General features: G+C 44.0%; 1 protein-coding gene across 3 annotated transcripts; it reads left to right on the top strand.

Moving 5' to 3' along the window:
* Positions 1-3,024: 3,024 nt before the first annotated feature.
* LOC121542914 lies at positions 3,025-18,195 on the top strand. 3 transcript variants are annotated; one of them, XM_045216540.1, is made up of 4 exons: positions 3,025-3,416; positions 3,735-3,856; positions 11,212-13,898; positions 14,193-18,195. In XM_045216540.1, exons 3-4 carry the CDS (start codon positions 11,609-11,611, stop codon positions 16,571-16,573), a joined length of 4,671 nt encoding a protein of 1,556 aa, XP_045072475.1. In that variant the 5' UTR covers positions 3,025-3,416; positions 3,735-3,856; positions 11,212-11,608; the 3' UTR covers positions 16,574-18,195. The 3 variants fall into 3 exon arrangements, with proteins under 3 accessions (XP_045072475.1, XP_041708464.2, XP_045072474.1); XM_041852530.2 differs by having other exon boundaries at positions 3,025-3,412; positions 11,212-18,195; XM_045216539.1 differs by having other exon boundaries at positions 11,212-18,195.
* The last annotated feature ends 169 nt before the right edge of the window (positions 18,196-18,364 follow it).

Raw genomic sequence — 18,364 nt, 5'->3', positions numbered from 1 at the left:
AGCACGTCTGACAATCACCATTTTATTATTCTCACCAGAGGAGAACTGACACAAGCCAACATTTCTACAGGACAATACAAATTATTGGCTTCAGAGCAAGCCAAAGTGTGTGTGTCTAGGGAATTGACTGTAACAAGGCAGTGGACTATAGTGCATAGGATGACTCCAATGATCAAGCCGTCAGATAGGAGGTTGAGACTCAGAAGAGACTTGGGTGGTTAGGATGCCCTTCATTAGAAGAGGACCTTGCTTTTTCATATTAACACACTCCAACCGTTCTCTATTAGGTAGAAATGTCATAATATCAATAATAACGCTTAATATTAAGGGCTATCCTATCCTACATGTGTGGCTTTGGACCATATAATACAGCATATTAACGCTTTCACTTAATTTTTGGTGTTGATATTGTCACTGACGTGTGAGTACTAATGTTCTGTAGATACCTGGAGTTAAACTTGTACAAAACCATGAGCAGTTTTTTTCCCAGCACAGCTCAAAGAGGGAAACACTAAGACAAAAACATTTTTGCACAATCCCCTGAAATTTGCACCAGATACAGACAGGCATACTTTGTATCACGTCTTCACGGTTTACATTCAGCAAAAAAGGACACTCACTGTCACTGGTGATGCGCGAGGCTGTATGTGTGATAAACTTAAGGGACTTAAGAAAATTAAGAGACTTGTATTAGACTAAGAGAGAAGTATAACTGTATATATCATCTACAGTATACAACTTGTCTCATATTGCTTACAAATGGACAGAAGAAACAAATCTGACATAATTCAGGAGATGAAATGACTGACATGTTGATACAGATTTTCTTTTGACAATCTTCCTATACACAATGGTAACTTCCCAGTGAGCAAAATTACATATTTTAGACATCCATGGACGTCGGCGTCAAACGGTGCTCACTGGGTAGTCCGTGTCGGTTATTGTCATGATTACGACAAGTGTTATTATTAATGATTATTATAATTGTTGTTATAATTAATAGTTATCTTATAGTTATGATGTTGGTGTTATTTTTCTTAGTGAGATTTTAAGTGTTTACTTGTTTTTAGATACTTATCTTTCTCATGACATTTTGTTTGTTTTTGTTACATCTGAACACAAAATGGGGATTAAAACTAACACTGTCTAATCTTGATGCATGTCAACTCCATGGCTTGGCAATGCATTGACAATATTCTTGAATACATGGTTTTATTACAGTAGGTTTTGAGACAATGGCCCAATTACAAACCTATCCCTAGTTCCTTTCCCTAGATGGAGCCTTCTATCTAGACTATTTGAAAAGATTGCATAGGTATTAACAAAAGTTGTGTTCGTTCCACATGTTGGGGTGGAATCATTACACTCACAGTTCACAAGGTCATACAATATTGATAGGGACTAGGGAGGGATAGGTTCTGGGTCTGGGACCAAATTGAAACACTTGCTAATACCACAGCCTAACCCAATAAAACCCAAAGGGTTAACAACACATGATGTCACAATGTATGTGTTTACATGAATGTCTCAAACACAGGTAGGTAAAAAGGGTATAACAGTAACTACCTGAATGTTCAGTAACAGTGTATTTTTTTCAGGGAATTAGGACAGCTAACCTAGTTTTAGATTTGTATTAAAGTCACAGAAAGTCTGTAGCAATGTCTGTACTATTTCCACAAGCCATAACCATCGAAACAGTCATTACATACACTTCTTCCATTATTTTGTACATGGTAAACCTTTTTTGTGTAAGTATATTGTATTTTGTATAGCTAGTACAATCAGAATATTCTAATGGATTGTGGCTCTCTTCTATAACACATTAATTTGAGGCTTCAACAAATTATATGTGAGTATTTAGTGGAATGTACAGTGACCACCCAAATGCTTAACATTTAACATATTTCTATATAGCCTATTATGTGGCAACAGGGATATTTTTGAAGAGTAATGACAAATAACACATGTAATAGATGGTGAATAAAATAAGACACAGAGATGAATGAATAGGTGTATGTTTCGACACCATCATTAATTCATTTAAACCTATGTAGAACGAGGAAGGATAAATCTAAATCTAGATTTGTATGAGATTATATAGATTTGTATGGGATGATATTTACACGTGAACTTCATGAATGTTTTCATGACTATTATTAATTTTCATATATAAAAGCCTACTTTTAATTTCTCCAATGCATTTTGATCCCCTTGGATACAGCAGTGATCGAACACTACATTTATAAAATAAAGTTGGTGGAAAAGGTTGTCAGACTTGTTTCTTTCATCAGGGTCTTACTCAAGTACTGAAGAAATTGTATAATATTGGGAGTGATAAACTAGCCATCCTACTCAACTATTCTCATATGAAGTGACTTTCCTGACAGGTAAGATTGAATAAATGTTAAGACGTTCTGTGGGAAGTTGTTCCTAAATTTACAGTAGGCTACAACTAAATGACTAACTAATAGGGCAACCGCCCCTCTGGAGAGATACCGTCCTGCAAGCCTTCATTTCAACGAAATTTGAACTGTTCCCCAGGACCATTATTAACTGAATCAGGTCTGCTACCACCGGTTTGGAGTAGAAGCCTGCACCTGTAGCCTTCAGGAGTTACCGTTGATCCAGGGAAACGTTACCATTTCAATGAAACAACATATTTGCATGACAAAGCCTGTCACCCCGCACGTGCCAGAATGACAAGCATACAACTGTGTGTCCAAACATCTAGGCATTTAAAAAATGTTTTATATGAATGCCAATTAAATGCAACAGTTAGCAAATACACGGCAGCCATTTTAACAAGTCTGGTTGGTGAATGCTATGCCCAGCTGCAGCATGAAGCCATTTAAAATGGCTTCAACCTCACGCAGAGTCGGAATCTATTTCTGACAGATTTTTATCACATTATTTGTCATTCGGATACCTACACGGGTGACGACTTGACAATAATATATCATTTAAAATATTTACCAAATGGAAATAAGAATAATTCAATGCAAAATATAACTTAGATATAGATAGTATGCTTGCTATCCAAAACAACTACTGAACGACAGGTTATGCTACCCGGAAATATTACACGGGCCGGAAAGGACCAATGTTAAGTGAGCACACGTCATTCCCTTTTACCCCCCAAAATTATAACCGACCGTCCAAAACATTTAAGCCGACAAAAACATCACCAACTCATCATTACTAATGGGAATTGATGCTGTCAAATGGCGTGGAAAAGGTTGCAGCCTCAAATACTGAGTATTTTGAGCGAAAGAGAGCCGAGCATTCACCTAGCTCAGCATCAGTGAACATGGCTATGGCTAACGAGTCGAAAACAGTACGCAGAAATGGAGAGCTAAGCGAATGGTAGCTAGATGGTAGGAAGGCGTGACAGGCCGCATCCTGTACTTGATGTGTAGGTAAAGAAGCATTTTTCTATTTCATTCTGCCGAGAGGCATTCATTGTCTTTTGAATGCATATTCTTTTGATGCTATAGATAGCAAGCAGTGTGTGTTGTGTATTTGTATGGGTTGCATGCGAAATCTGCTAGCTAAATAGCAGAATATTATACCAAAAGCTGTCAGTTAGGCATGTAAGCTCGTTTTTGCAAAACCCCTAATGTTTGTCAAAGCAATGTGCAACCTGAAGTTAGTAGTTCCCGTAGCTAGTATTGAGCCATAATGCAATTTTTGCAGTGGCTGAATAACAGTTGCTGATTCTGAATTTCGGTCCACAGGATTGGTTATCTACATAATGTGAAAGGCAATCAAAAAGATGCGATTGTGAAATAAAATCTATCTCCCTCCGCTGTTGGGAGAACACATATTTTGACTCATTGACATCTGTCAAACTTCAAAGGTAAGATTTTCCATAACGTGATCAATATATCTCCGACGTCTTATAAACATGCAATAATAATTCATATATTTTATTTACAGTTAGGGGGACTTAAAAAATGTGACACAGTGCTCAAGTCATAGGAAACTTTATGCAGTAGTAATACCCTAGTAATAAACAATAAATACATTATAATAACAGTAGTAATAAAATAGTAATTCGGCATACTATACTTATATTTGGAAAACTATACATTTTAGTGAGACTGACATTTGAAAAAAATATATCATTACTAAGTTTTATTTTATTTTATTTCACCTTTATTTTAACAGGGAAGATATATTGAGACCTAGGTCTCTTTTTCAAATACGCCCTGGATATTACAACATAAATATACACATTGTTAACAAAACCTTGTGTAATTTGTTTTGTGGCATCTATGAATGTGATGTTCAAGGTTCATGATTGCATTTCCATCACCTACTTTATCCCTTTTCAATAATAAAAAAAAAAAAATGAAAATAATATATATATATATATATATATATATATATATATATATATACACACTACCGGTCAAACATTTTAGAACACCTACTCATTCAAGGGTTTTTCTTTATTTTTACTATTTTCTACATTGTAGAATAATAGTGAAGACAGCAAAACTATAAAATAACACATATGGAATCATGTAGTAACCAAAAAAGTGTTAACAAATAAAAAAATATTTTATATTTGAGATTCTTCAAATAGCCACCCTTTACCTTGATGACAGCTTTGCACACTCTTGGCATTCTCTCAACCAGCTTCACCTGGAATGCTTTTCCAACAGTCTTGAAGGAGGTCCCACATATGCTGAGCACTTGTTGGCTGCTTTTCCTTCACTCTGTGGTCCGACTCATCCCAAACCATCTCAATTTGGTTGAGGTCAGGGGATTGGGGAGGCCAGGTCATCTGATGCAGCACTCCATCACTCTCCTTCTTGGTAAAATAGCCCTTACACAGCCTGGAGGTGTGTTGGGTCATTGTCCTGTTGAAAAACACCTCCATAACACCTCCTCCTCCATGCTTTACGGTGGGAAATACACATGCAGAGATCATCCGTTCACCCACATCGCGTCTCACAAAGACACGGCGGTTGGAACCAAAAATCTCCAATTTGGATTCCAGACCAAAGGACAAATTTCCACCGGTCGAATGTCCATTGCTCGTGTTTCTTGGCCCAAGCAAGTCTCTTCTTCTTATTGGTGTCCTTTAGTTGTGGTTTCTTTGCAGCAATTCGACCATGAAGGCCTGATTCACACAGTCTCCTCTGAACAGTTGATGTTGAGATGTGTCTGTTACTTGAACTCTGTGAAGCATTTATTTGGGCTGCAATTTCTGAGGCTGGTAACTCTAATGAACTTATCCTCTGCAGCAGAGGTAATTCTGGGTCTTCCATTCCTGTTGCGGTCCTCATGAAAGCCAGTTTCATCATAGCGCTTGATGGTTTTTGCGACTGCACTTGAAGAAACGTTCAAATATCTTGAAATGTTCCGTATTGACTGACCTTCATGTCGTAAAGTAATGATGGACTGTTGTTTCTCTTTGCTTATTTGAGCTGTTCTTGCCATAATATGGACTTGGTCTTTTACCAAATAGGGCTATCTTCTGTATACCACACCTACCTTGTCACAACACAACTGTTGTCTCAAACGCATTAAGAAGGAAAGAAATTCCACAAATTAACTTTTAACAAGGCACACCTGTTAATTGAAATGCATTCCAGGTGACTACCTCATGAAGCTGGTTGAGAGAATGCCAAGAGTGTGCAACGCTGTCATCAAGGCAAAGGGTGGCTTTTTGAAGAATCTCAAATATAAAATATATGTTTAATTGTTTAACACTTTTTTAGTTACTACATGATTCCATATGTGTTATTTCATAGTTTTGATGTCTTCACTATTATTCTACAATGTAGAAAATAGTAAAAATTAATAAAAACACTACCGTTCAAAAGTTTGGGGTCACTTAGAAATGTCCTTGTTTTCCATGAAAACATACATGAACTGAGTTTGAATAGGAAATATAGCAAAATGAATAGGAAATGTTGTCATTGACAAGGTTAGAAATAATGATTTTTAATTGAAATAATGTGTCCTTCAAACTTTGCTTTCGTCAAAGAATCCTCCATTTGCAGCAATTACAGCCTTGCAGACCTTTGGCATTCTAGTTGTCAATTTGTTGAGGTAATCTGAAGAGATTTCACCCCATGCTTCCTGAAGCACCTCCCACAAATTGGATTGGCTTGATGGGCACTTCTTACGTACCATACGGTCAAGCTGCTCCCACAACAGCTCAATAGGGTTGTGATCCGGTGACTGTGCTGGCCAATCCATTATAGACAGAATACCAGCTGACTGCTTCTTCCCTAAATAGTTATTGCATAGTTTGGAGCTGTGCTTTGGGTCATTGTCCTGTTGTAGGAGGAAATTGGCTCCAATCAAGCGCCATCCACAGGGTATGGCATGGCGTTGCAAAATGGAGTGATAGCCTTCCTTCTTCAAGATCCCTTTTACCCTGTACAAATCTCCCACTTTACCACCACCAAAGCACACCCAGACCATCACATTGCCTCCACCATGCTTGACAAATGGCATCAAGCACTCCTCCAGCATCTTTTCTTTTGGTCTGCATCTCACAAATGTTCTTCTTTGTGATCCGAACACCTCAAACTTCGATTAGTCTGTCCATAACACTTTTTTCCAATCTTGCTCTGTCCAGTGTCTGTGTTCTTTTGCCCATCTGAATCTTTTATTTTTATTGGCCAGTCTGAGATATGGCTTTTGCTTTGCAACTCTGCGTAGAAGGTCAGCATCCCGGAGTCGCCTCTTCACTGTTGACGTTGAGACTGGTGTTTTGCGGGTACTATTTAATGGAGCTGCCAGTTGAGGACCTGTGAGGCGTCTGTTTCTCAAACTAGACACTCTAATGTATTTGTCCTCTTGCTCAGTTGTGCACTGGGGCCTCCCACTCCTCTTTCTATTCTGGTTAGAGCCAGTTTGCACTGTTCTGTGAAGGGAGTAGGACACAGCGTTGTACGAGATCTTCAGTTTCTTGGCAATTTCTCGCATGGAATAGCCTACATTTCTCAGAACAAGAATAGACTGACGAGTTTCAGAAGAAAGTTATTTGTTTCTGGCCATTTTGAGCCTGTAATCGAACCCACAATTGCTGATGCTCCAGATACTCAACTAGTCTCAAGAAGGCCAGTTTTATTGCTTCTTTAATCAGCATAACAATTTTCAGCTGTGCTAACATAATTGCAAAAGGGTTTTCTAATGATCAATTAGCCTTTTAAAATGATAAACTTGGATTAGCAAACACAACGTGCCATTGGAACACAGGACTGATGGTTGCTGATAATGGGCCTCTGTACGCCTATGTAGATATTCCATTAAAAATCAGCCATTTCCATCTACAATAGCCATTTACAACATTAACAATGTCTACACTGTATTTCTGATCAATTTGATGTTATTTTAATGGACAAGAAAATTGCTTTTCTTTCGAAAACAAGGACATTTCTAAGTGACCCCAAACTTTTGAATGGTAGTGTACAGTGGGGGAAAAAAGTATTTAGTCAGCCACCAATTGTGCAAGTTCTCCCACTTAAAAGGATGAGAGAGGCCTGTAATTTTCATCATAGGTACACGTCAACTATGACAGACAAAATGAGAAAAAAAAATCCAGAAAATCACATTGAAGGATTTTTAAAGAATGTATTTGCAAATTATGGTGGAAAATAAGTATTTGGTCAATAACAAAAGTTTCTCAATACTTTGTTATATACCCTTTGTTGGCAATGACACAGGTCAAACGTTTTCTGTAAGTCTTCACAAGGTTTTCACATACTGTTGCTGTTATTTTGGCCCATTCCTCCATGCAGATCTCCTCTAGAGCAGTGATGTTTTGGGGCTGTCGCTGGACAACACGGACTTTCAACTCCCTCCAAAGATTTTCTATGGGGTTGAGATCTGGAGACTGGCTAGGCCACTCCAGGACCTTGAAATGCTTCTTACGAAGCCACTCCTTCGTTGCCCGGGCGGTGTGTTTGGGATCATTGTCATGCTGAAAGACCCAGCCACGTTTCATCTTCAATGCCCTTGCTGATGGAAGGAGGTTTTCACTGAAAATCTCACGATACATGGCCCCATTCATTCTTTCCTTTACACGGATCAGTCGTCCTGGTCCCTTTGCAGAAAAACAGCCCCAAAGCATGATGTTTCCACCCCCATGCTTCACAGTAGGTATGGTGTTCTTTGGATGCAACTCAGCATTCTTTGTCCTCCAAACACGACGAGTTGAGTTTTTACCAAAAAGTTATATTTTGGTTTCATCTGACCATATGACATTCTCCCAATCCTCTTCTGGATCATCCAAATGCACTCTAGCAAACTTCAGACGGGCCTGGACATGTACTGGCTTAAGCAGGGGGACACATCTGGCACTGCAGGATTTGAGTCCCTGGTGGCGTAGTGTGTTACTGATGGTAGGCATTGTTATTTTACTCCCAGCTCTCTGCAGGTCATTCACTAGGTCCCCCCGTGTGGTTCTGGGATTTTTGCTCACCGTTCTTGTGATCATTTTGACCACACGGGGTGAGTTCTTGCGTGGAGCCCCAGATCGAGGGAGATTATCAGTGGTCTTGTATGTTTTCCATTTCCTAATAATTGCTCCCACAGTTGATTTCTTCAAACCAAGCTGCTTACCTATTGCAGATTCAGTCTTCCCAGCCTGGTGCAGGTCTACAATTTTGTTTCTGGTGTCCTTTGACAGCTCTTTGGTCTTGGCCATAGTGGAGTTTGGAGTGTGACTGTTTGAGGTTGTGGACAGGTGTCTTTTATACTGATAACAAGTTCAAACAGGTGCCATTAATACAGGTAACAAGTGGAGGACAGAGGAGCCTCTTAAAGAAGAAGTTACAGGTCTGTGAGAGCCAGAAATCTTGCTTGTTTGTAGGTGACCAAATACTTATTTTCCACCATAATTTGCAAATAAATTCATTAAAAATCCTACAATGTGATTTTCTGGATTTTTTTCTCTCAAAATTACAGGCCTCTCTCATCTTTTTAAGTGGGAGAACTTGCACAATTGGTGGCTGATTAAATACTTTTCCCCCCCACTGTATATACAGTTGATGTCGGAAGTTTACATACACCTTAGCCAAATACATTTAAACTCAGTTTTTCACGATTCCTGACATTTAATCCTAGTAAAAGTTCCCTGTCTTAGGTCAGTTAGGATCACCACTTTAACCCTCCCGTTGTCCTAGGGTCAAAATGACCCGCCACTGTGTTAAACCAACTTTATTTTTTGATCATTTGTGAAAAGGAGGCAGTGATACTTTCTTTAAAGTCTCACTGCCTCCATCTCACAAATGATCCCAAAAATATAAAAATTTAATAAAGTTGGTTCAACACAGTGGCGGGTCATTTTGACCCTAGGACAACGGGAGGGTTAATTTAAGAATGTGAAATGTCAGAATAATAGTAGAGAGAATGATTTATTTCAGCTTTTATTTATTTCATCACATTCCCAGTGGGTCAGAAGTTTACATACACTCAATTAGTATTTGGTAGCACTGCCTTTAAAATGTTTAACTTGGGTCAAACGTTTCGGGTAGCCTTCCACAAGCTTCTCACAATAAGTTGGGTGAATTTTGGCCCATTCCTCCTGACAGAGCTGGTGTAACTGAGTCAGGTTTGTAGGCCTCCTTGCTCGCACACGCTTTTTCAGTTCTGCCCACACATTTTCTATAGGATTGAGGTCAGGGCTTTGTGATGGCCACTCCAATACCTTGACTTTGTTGTCCTTAATCCATTTTGCCACAACTTTGGAAGTATACTTGCATTGTCCATTTGGAAGACCCATTTGCGACCAAGCTTTAACTTCCTGACTGATGTCTTGAGATGTTGCTTCAATATATCCACATCATTTCCTTCCTCATGATGCCATCTATTTTGTGAAGTGCACCAATCCCTCCTGCAACAAAGCACCCCCACAGCATGATGCTGCCACCCCCGTGCTTCACGGTTGGGATGGTGTTCTTCGGCTTGCAAGCCCCCCCTTTTTCCTCCAAACATAACGATGGTCATTATGGCCAAACAGTTCTATTTTTGTTTCATCAAACCAGAGGACATTTCTCCAAAAAGTACGATCTTTGTCCCCATGTGCAGTTGCAAACCGTAGTCTGGCTTTTTTATGGCGGTTTTGGAACAGTTGCTTCTTCATTGCTGAGTGGTCTTTCAGGTTATGTCGATATAGGACTCGTTTTACTGTGGATATAGATACCTTTGTACCTGTTTCCTCCAGCATCTTCACAAGGTCCTTTGCTGTTGTTCTGGGATTGATTTGCACTTTTCGCACCAAAGTACGTTCATCTCTAGGAGACAGAACGCGTCTCCTTCCTGAGCGGTATGATGGCTGCGTGGTCCCATGGTGTTTATACTTGCGTACTATTGTTTGTACAGATGAACGTGGTACCTTCAGGCGTTTGGAAATTGCTCCCAAGGATGAACCAGACTTGTGGAGATCTACAAAACATTTTCTGAGGTCTTGGCTGATTTATTTTTATTTTCCCATGATGTCAAGCAAAGAGGCACTGAGTTTGAAGGTAGGCCTTGAAATACATCCACAGGTACACCTCCAATTGACTCAAATTATGTCAATTAGCCTATCAGAAGCTTCTAAAGCCATGACATCATTTTCTGGAATGTTCTAAGCTGTTTAAAGGCACAGTCAACTTAGTGTATGTAAACTTCTGACACACTGGAATTGTGATACAGTGAATTATAAGTGAAATAATCTGACTGTAAACAATTGTTGGAAACATTACTTGTGTCATGCACAAAGTAGATGTCAGCTTCACCTGGAATGCTTTTCCAACAGTCTTGAAGGAGTTCCCATATATGCTGAGCACTTGTTGGCTGCTTTGAGAGAATGCCAAGAGTGTGCAAAGCTGTCATCAAGGCAAAGGGTGGCTATTTGAAGAATCTCAAATATAAAATATATTTTGATTTGTTTAACACTTTTTTGGTTACTACATGATTGCATATGTATTATTTCATAGTTTTGATGTCTTCACTATTATTCTACAATATAGAAAATATAAAAAATAAAGAAAAACCCTTGAATGAGTAGGTGTGTCCAAACTTTTGACTGGTACTGTATATAGTGATTTATTTTAAGCTAAAGAAAATGTAATTTGATCGTGCATACTTTGGTGTATCATCATGGTACAAATGTTGGTGTATTTACAAATGTCAGCCGTTTAATTGAGCAGTTTTTATCAATCAGAAATGTGTATTTTGACTAATGTAGTCTCTGTTTTTCAGTGAGGAGAAGGAAACATCATCTCTTCCCAGAGAATGAGTGGATGAGGGAAACGATGATATGGATGAAAACATTGTAACTGAAACAGCCAACCAACAGCTGTTGACTGAGCTGCTCTCTAATAAAGATTGTTCTGTGCCATAAAACACAGAGACCAACAACCAACAACAGACCAACAACAATTGCACACCAATATAAGGCCTTTTCTCCCCATGAAACTGTACATTTCAAAGTGTTTAAGCCTAAATAAAATGGCACCAACCCATCAAGATAAAAAGAGAATACGGTATCCACGTTGAAAAGAACTGTAAGAACTGTTTGCGTTTGAGAAAAAAGACCCCCCCCCAACTTTACACTATATAACCCCATTCCCCACACACTTGCTCCCTCTCCTCTTGGATGGAGAGTGGGGGCAGTGGGCGATCTGGTGGAAGTAGCAGCAGCCGAAGTGCGCGAACAGGGGGGACCGGCAGTGTTATCGGGCGGAGTTCGGGATCGAGCCGAGGCGACTCAGGCAATTCCAGGTCAAACAGTGGCACTGCAGGATCCCTCGGCCGAAGCTCATCTGTTGGCGGCAGTGGTGGGATCATTGTCGCTGCTCCTGGTGCTGGAGGTGTGGCTCCTGCACCCCCATGTGCCAGTGAGTGGGAGATGTTCCAATTTGGAAAATACAATCTGGACATAATAGAGATGTTAAGCGGACACCAGGCCCATCAGTTCAAAGGCCTTGGGTTAGAACGACAGCTACAGCATCAGCAGCAAGTGCAGCTTCACCAGCACCAGCTCCAGCAGCAGCAACAACAACAGGCCGAGACCTCAGGAGCTCTCCTGTCTGGGCTAGGCCTTGGGTCCCTCCAAGGGGCCAGAAGCAACGCCTTTTCCGATTCTGCCTCTATTTTCGCCAAAATGAGCGCCCCTCCTCCTCCCCCTCTACAACAACAACCTTCTTCGTCCTCACAAAGCTCAAGATCCAAGTCAAGCAAGATGAGTAGCAGCAGCAGCTCAAGCCATGTGTCGGGCTACCCACAGTTCCTGCGTTCCTTCCACCCGACAGAGGCAGCTCTGGCACAGGAGCAACTGCATTCTGGGGTCGGCCGCTTCGAGCACTTTGCTGGGGGTAGCAGTGGTGGGGGTGCCGGGGGGTTGGGAGTTGCCCCCCCTCCACCACCCCCTCTGCATCCAGGCCTCTCTGTCCCCCAAGCATCACCTGGCCCTTCATCCTCTTCCCCCTCCCCCTCTAGTTCAGTGGTATCTAACAATCCCCCCAGTAGCAGTGCAGTCACCTCTCTGGGACACCAGCTGGTTGGGGCCCAATCTGACGCACGGAGCCTTCACCAGCAGTTCAGTTGCATGCTAGCTGCTAATCAGTACTTTCTCTCTGGGGTGCCTGCTAATGCTAGCTTAGAGCAGTTTCTGGTTCAGCAGGGAACCCACAACCACCTGGGGATAGGTTTAGGTCAGAGTGAGGGATCCAGCTCAGGCCTTGCTCCACCTCCAGCTCTGCATTCCTCTCATTCACATGGCCTCTCTACCGCTCAGCCACAGCAGCAGCAGCCTCCACAGCAGCAGCAGCTGCCTCCCCATACCCTGTCCCACCCCCACTCTCACTCCCACCCTCACCACCCCCTCCACCCAGGATCCCAGCCGTCCTCCCTGGGTGGTTTTGACTTCCAGGGCATCCCAGTGCTCTCCTCCAATCAGCTGGCCTCTCTGATGCAGCAGGAAGCAGGCCTGCCGCTCCCCCTGCCGCTTCATCTGTCCCTCTCCAAGGATGATGGCAAGGGGGACAGCAGTGGGGGCGGAAGCAGCAGCAGTAGGAGGAAGAAAGCGATGGCTGGCTACCTGCCACAGAGGAAGTCAGATGGCGGCAGTAACAGCAGCAGCGGCCACGGCAGTGGGAACCCCAATGCTAGCAGCAGTACAGGGGGTCTGGGCCACGACCCCTCCCCAGGGCTGGTTGTCGGTGGGGGCGGAGGGGTTGGCATGTCAGGTTTGGGAGGAGATCCATCCCTCCTTGCCTCTTCATCATCCTCATCATCATCAGTTGTCTCATCATCCTCTTCCTCTGGCCCCTCCTCCACTGCAGCATCAGTCCTGGTTACTAATGGTTCTCACCTATCCAAAGCTGATAACATGGGCTCCATGCCATCTGCATCTACACAGGATGACACTGAGCCCCTCTATAACTGTGGTGAGTGTGGCAAAACCTTCACTCACCTCTCCAGCCTTCGCAGGCACCTGCGCATGCATGAGTCTACGGCAGCAGGTACTAGCAATAATGCCAGCATTAACCCAAACCCGACTCATATCCAACCACCAACTGACCCCAGTCTCCCACACTCCACCCAGGATCTGAACTCTCAATCTAGCTCGCTGTCCTCCCAACAATCATCCAACTCAGTCCAGGCCTCATCCTCCTGCCCCAGCCCTGACAAGACCTTCAATTGCTCAGATTGTGGCAAGCACTTCAAGAAGAAGGGGCACCTCCTCCAACATGGCGTCATCCACTCAGAGGCTCGCCCGTATGGCTGCAGCATCTGCTCTCGGGCTTTCAACCGCCGTGAGTCGCTGACGCGACACGAGAAGATTCACCAGGACAAGCCCTTCCGCTGCCCAGCCTGCGGTCGATGCTTCCGTGAGAGCACCTCTCTACTCAACCATGCTGCCTCTGGCACATGCGGCAAGCCAGGTAGGACATCAAAACCACAGGGCAGCAGCAAGGAAGGAGCTGTAGGTGAGGGCAGAATAGGAGGAGGGGGCGGAGGAGAAGGTGGAGTGGGGGATTACCAGGGTGGTAGAGGGGTAATTTATGGGAAAACTGAGGAAGAGGAAGAGGGTGTGATCATGGGAGGTGAGGGGGTTCAGAAGTCAAGGCTAGGGTGTGATGGTGGTCTGTTTCAGTCAGAGAGGGGAGGGAATGCTAACAGCAGGGACAGGCCAGATGGTAAATACCCCACTGATTACTCTCGGAATCGTTACACAGGCTACCATGATGACCACCGTTCTCAAGGTAACCCGTCTCCGTGTTACTCTGGAGCCTCCCCCTGTGGCAGCGGGATGGCAGGCCCGGCGCTGAGGAAGGCGCCCTTGGCCCCAACGCTGCACCCCCACCCTCAGAGTCAAACCCAACATCACCACCAGCAGCAGCAGCCTCACCTCCCCCTGTCCTCTCTCCTGGATGACTCTGAAGACGACGTCACCAGCTCTGTCAACAACGCAATCTCAGCCATCGCCGCTGCAGCTGCCGCCAACTGTGATATGAACAGTGGGAACAGAGGCGACGATAGAAGGGATATCATCGGAGGGCTGTTGGGGGGGCTGGACTTAGGCCCCTTGGGTTCCCCTTCATCAACATCTGGAATGGATAAGACCTATAGAGGAGCAGGGAACCAGGATGGTATGAGTGGTAATATGAACCACAACCAACATCAGGGGAGTGATCCACAGAACTCTGCTGCCAAACCAAAAGGTCCCCGGAAACCCAGAAAGCCCAAAGACCCCAACGCTCCTCCTAAACGCAGGCAGTACACCCCCAGAGCTCCCAGAGAGTCGAGCAATATCCCGCGGCCATATCTGTGCAGTGTTTGCGGCAGGGGGTTTGCACGCCGCGAGACCCTCCGTAGGCACGACCGCGTCCATACTGGGGAGAAGCCCCACCGCTGCAGTACATGTGGGAAGTACTTCAGAGAGGCCTTCCACCTCACCAAGCACCACACAGTTCACTCTGGGGAGAAGAACTACAAGTGCAGCCTGTGTGGGAAAGAGTTTGGCTACTCCCAGAGCCTCAAGAGGCACGGGAAGCTCCATCAGAAAGGGGAGCTGGAAGAGGTGCCCACAACACCAGGAGGGGAGAACCTCAACAACTTCAACACAAACCCCTCATGTGTTATGGGCCAAGACAGGGAACAGAACCAAGGAAACACCTCCTCCTCCTATTACTCATACCCCCAAGATGTCAAGCCTCAAGGCTTCAACAGCCAGCCCCCACCCAGGCTCTACACCTGTGCGATATGCTGGAAGTCTTTCCGCCATCACTTCCACCTGACGGCTCATCACCAGACGGTCCATGAGAACGGAGGTGAGAAGCTGTTCAGCTGCGAGGTGTGTGGGAAGGCCTTTGCCTACTCCAACAGCCTCACGCGACACAGGCTGTCACAGCACGGCCTGGCGCGCACCGGCCCTGACAACACACAAGGGGACGCCAGTGGGTCAGTGGGAAACAGTGCAGCTGGTGGTGGAGTGAGTGGGACTGCGTCAGAGAGCGAGGCAGCCACCAACGCCCTCCTTCAGATGGCACCTTCCACTGAGGGCCACGGTGGGCAGCAGAGTCACAGTGTTGTCACCCACAGTCATCAACAACAGCCACCTCAGCCCCCAGCTGGCTACTCCCCCCTTTTCTATGATGCTGGTACGGCCCACTCCTCAGCCTCCAGCGTCCCTCCCTACTCTCAGCCCCTGCCACCCAACTCCACAATCATGCCCCCTCAGCACCAGCATTCCCCAGCAAGGGTTAAAGGGGAGCACATTTACCCAGCTGGGTCCAGTAGTCACACCCTTCACACCACGGCTCCATTCCAGCCCCTCACGGAGCTGCCGTCCGACCATCATCACCACCACCACCACCACCATTCTTCACATCACCACCACCGTTCAGAGCCCCAGTCCCAGCAACAACACCACAGGAACATCCAATCACACAATGATATGAGGAGGCACAAGAAGAAGAAGAAAAAGTCAGACAGGAGGGAGGGGAGCGAGGGGAGGGGGGACATGTGGGGGGAGTCCTCAGGCTTCCTCAGAGACGAGGGGAGGAAAGACAAGAGGAAGAGGAGGTCTGTTTTCCAAAAACAGTTGAGGAAGAAAAAGCTGCTGTTGAAAATTAGACGAGGGGGGGAAGCGGGAGGGGGAGGATATGAGTTGGTCACAACAAGAGGGATGAAGTTACAAATCCTGTCATCTCTCAAAGTCCCAGTGAAACGTTTTTCCTGCTCCATCTGTCCCCACGCCATGTTCGCTCGCCAGGCTGGCCTGCTAGCCCACAGGGCAGCTAAACACACCCAGAGAGTCCTGTCCCCCCAGGAGCGTCTCTGCTGCGGTGTGTGTGGGAAGCAGTCTCATAGGCTACTGGAATCCTTCATCCACCGTGCAACTCATCGGGGGTCCTTCTCCTGCAGGCGCTGCTCCGCTCGCTTCTGGAACGCCCCCCTCCTCCGCAGGCACAAGGTGACCTGCCGACATAGGGCCAAGGGACTGCCACGAGGTGGCGCTATCAGCCTGAAGTCATCCAAGAGGGTGGGGGAGAGGAAGAGCGGAGAGGAGCGGAGGGAGATGTCGCACTCCCTGCTTACAGAGTACAGATACTGAGCTTGCTGACTTCTAAAGTAGTGGCGTTTAAATTTTCACTGATAGGAAAGGGAGAGGTTATCAGTTTTGGACTATACATAGAAGAAGATGGACTTTAAAAAGCCTTTGGGGTGGGGGGGGGGGGCATTGAATTGGTCTGGTGTCTGTCTTGACCTCCTCAACTCACTGACTGTTAGAACAAGTGTTTTAACAACATGAACTACTGTAGATCAACCAAGGATCACCAGGAATTCTTCCATCCAAACTGTATGGGAGGATGTTGAAAGACATTGCTGTTTTCACATGATCATTAACCCTTAGGTGCATTGACACTATGCTTGGCTGACACTGTGCAGTTATTAGACACATTTAGGTGATTTGACCTGCTAATTTAACTCTACCCCCTCCGCCTTACTAGCATCCCTGCTATACCCCTAGCTGTATGATAACTCTGTCTCTGCTGTGTACTATGTCTTGTTGATGTTCACCTAGAGCCCTTTTGGGGATTTTTTTAATGTAAAAAGTGCATTTAGTAGGATGAGGGAGAGAGGGGGACACAGACTTCTGGTTGGTAGAGAGGCAGTCTGTTTGTCGGTGCATGTGTGTTTTTTGGTCAGTTTGTTGCAGAGGTTGTGAATTCAGAATGTGATGGTTAATTCAGTACATCCAAAAAGGACGTGTTTTTAGCGTAAGTTAACAAAGTCGTGAAAAATTTCCCCAGTGATTTAATCACATCTTTAAAAATAGATTTGAGAATCTTAATAGATTGAAGTGAATACCACTTCCAGACAAAAAAGTGTATCTTACAAAAAGCCTTGCTAATCATGATCACTTTATTTAATTTCATGCCTGTGGAAACAACTGTAGCTTTTATACTAAGAGATTGAGATCAAGACAGGATGAAAAAAGCTTACTGTAACGTATATTGTGTTAATATCTTATCACTGCTTTGTTTTTCTTTTCACAAAGTACTTTATTTCGCTTTTACTGTTCCTTCTTTATAATGGGTTAAAGGCTAGGAGCTGTCATAGTAGCAAAAACGGTTATGATTACATGTATTAATGTGTGTAACTCCATCTGTCTACCTGCCAAACACGTATTTGATCCTTTCCTCTGCTCTTATTTTTTGCTGAGTTGCAATCATGTTCATACCCCTGTCAAGCCTTGTTTTATCTACTAAAGAAAAATAATAGTTCTAAGTACATTTCTATCACTTTATTTACTTAAAACAAAGATAGTTGTTGATTATACTTCAGCATTGAATAAAACATAAGTGTTCTCCGCTGTGCTTTTTCTCCATGTATCATGTAATTCTAATGATGACGAACTGGATACTTACTGATAACTAATCATGTGGGTATTGACTCTATAATGAGTAAAATGTTACAAATACCAAAATCAGTATACTAGTTTTGAAGATATATAGTTGAATAGCTGTGTGGCCCTGATGGATTAGAGGATGTCATCATGGATATACAAATACATTTCAACTTAGCACAACTATGGTTATCCACTTATTGGCAAGTCATTCCAATTAATGTTGTATATTTGACTAGAAATGGATTTTTTTTTGCTTTGCTTTCCATGACCCCAATTTGAAATGGCCACAACTCACAACCACCCAAAATAAATAATGAATGGACTTCTGCAGCCTACAGTACTGTGTTAAATCCACTAGATGGCATTAGGCACCTCATTTCTGCTCACTGTACTCTGGCCCTTGTGTGGTAGAGTGTGGGAGTCACATGGATTTTACACCGATAGGGGGTGGATTCAAGAGGCAGAACGTGCAGTGTCCATGTCTGAGCCTTG

The sequence above is a fragment of the Coregonus clupeaformis genome, unplaced genomic scaffold (assembly GCF_020615455.1).
Source record: "Coregonus clupeaformis isolate EN_2021a unplaced genomic scaffold, ASM2061545v1 scaf0737, whole genome shotgun sequence".
Classification (NCBI taxonomy): Eukaryota; Metazoa; Chordata; class Actinopteri; order Salmoniformes; family Salmonidae; genus Coregonus; species Coregonus clupeaformis.
The sequence above is the reverse complement of the archived record's forward strand: the minus strand, read 5'-3'. Positions and strand labels throughout refer to the sequence as shown.

Bases quoted from the DNA above. Each gene is read 5' to 3' on its own strand.
- LOC121542914 (XM_041852530.2), top strand. From the start codon at position 11,609: ATGGAGAGTGGGGGCAGTGGGCGATCTGGTGGAAGTAGCAGCAGCCGA.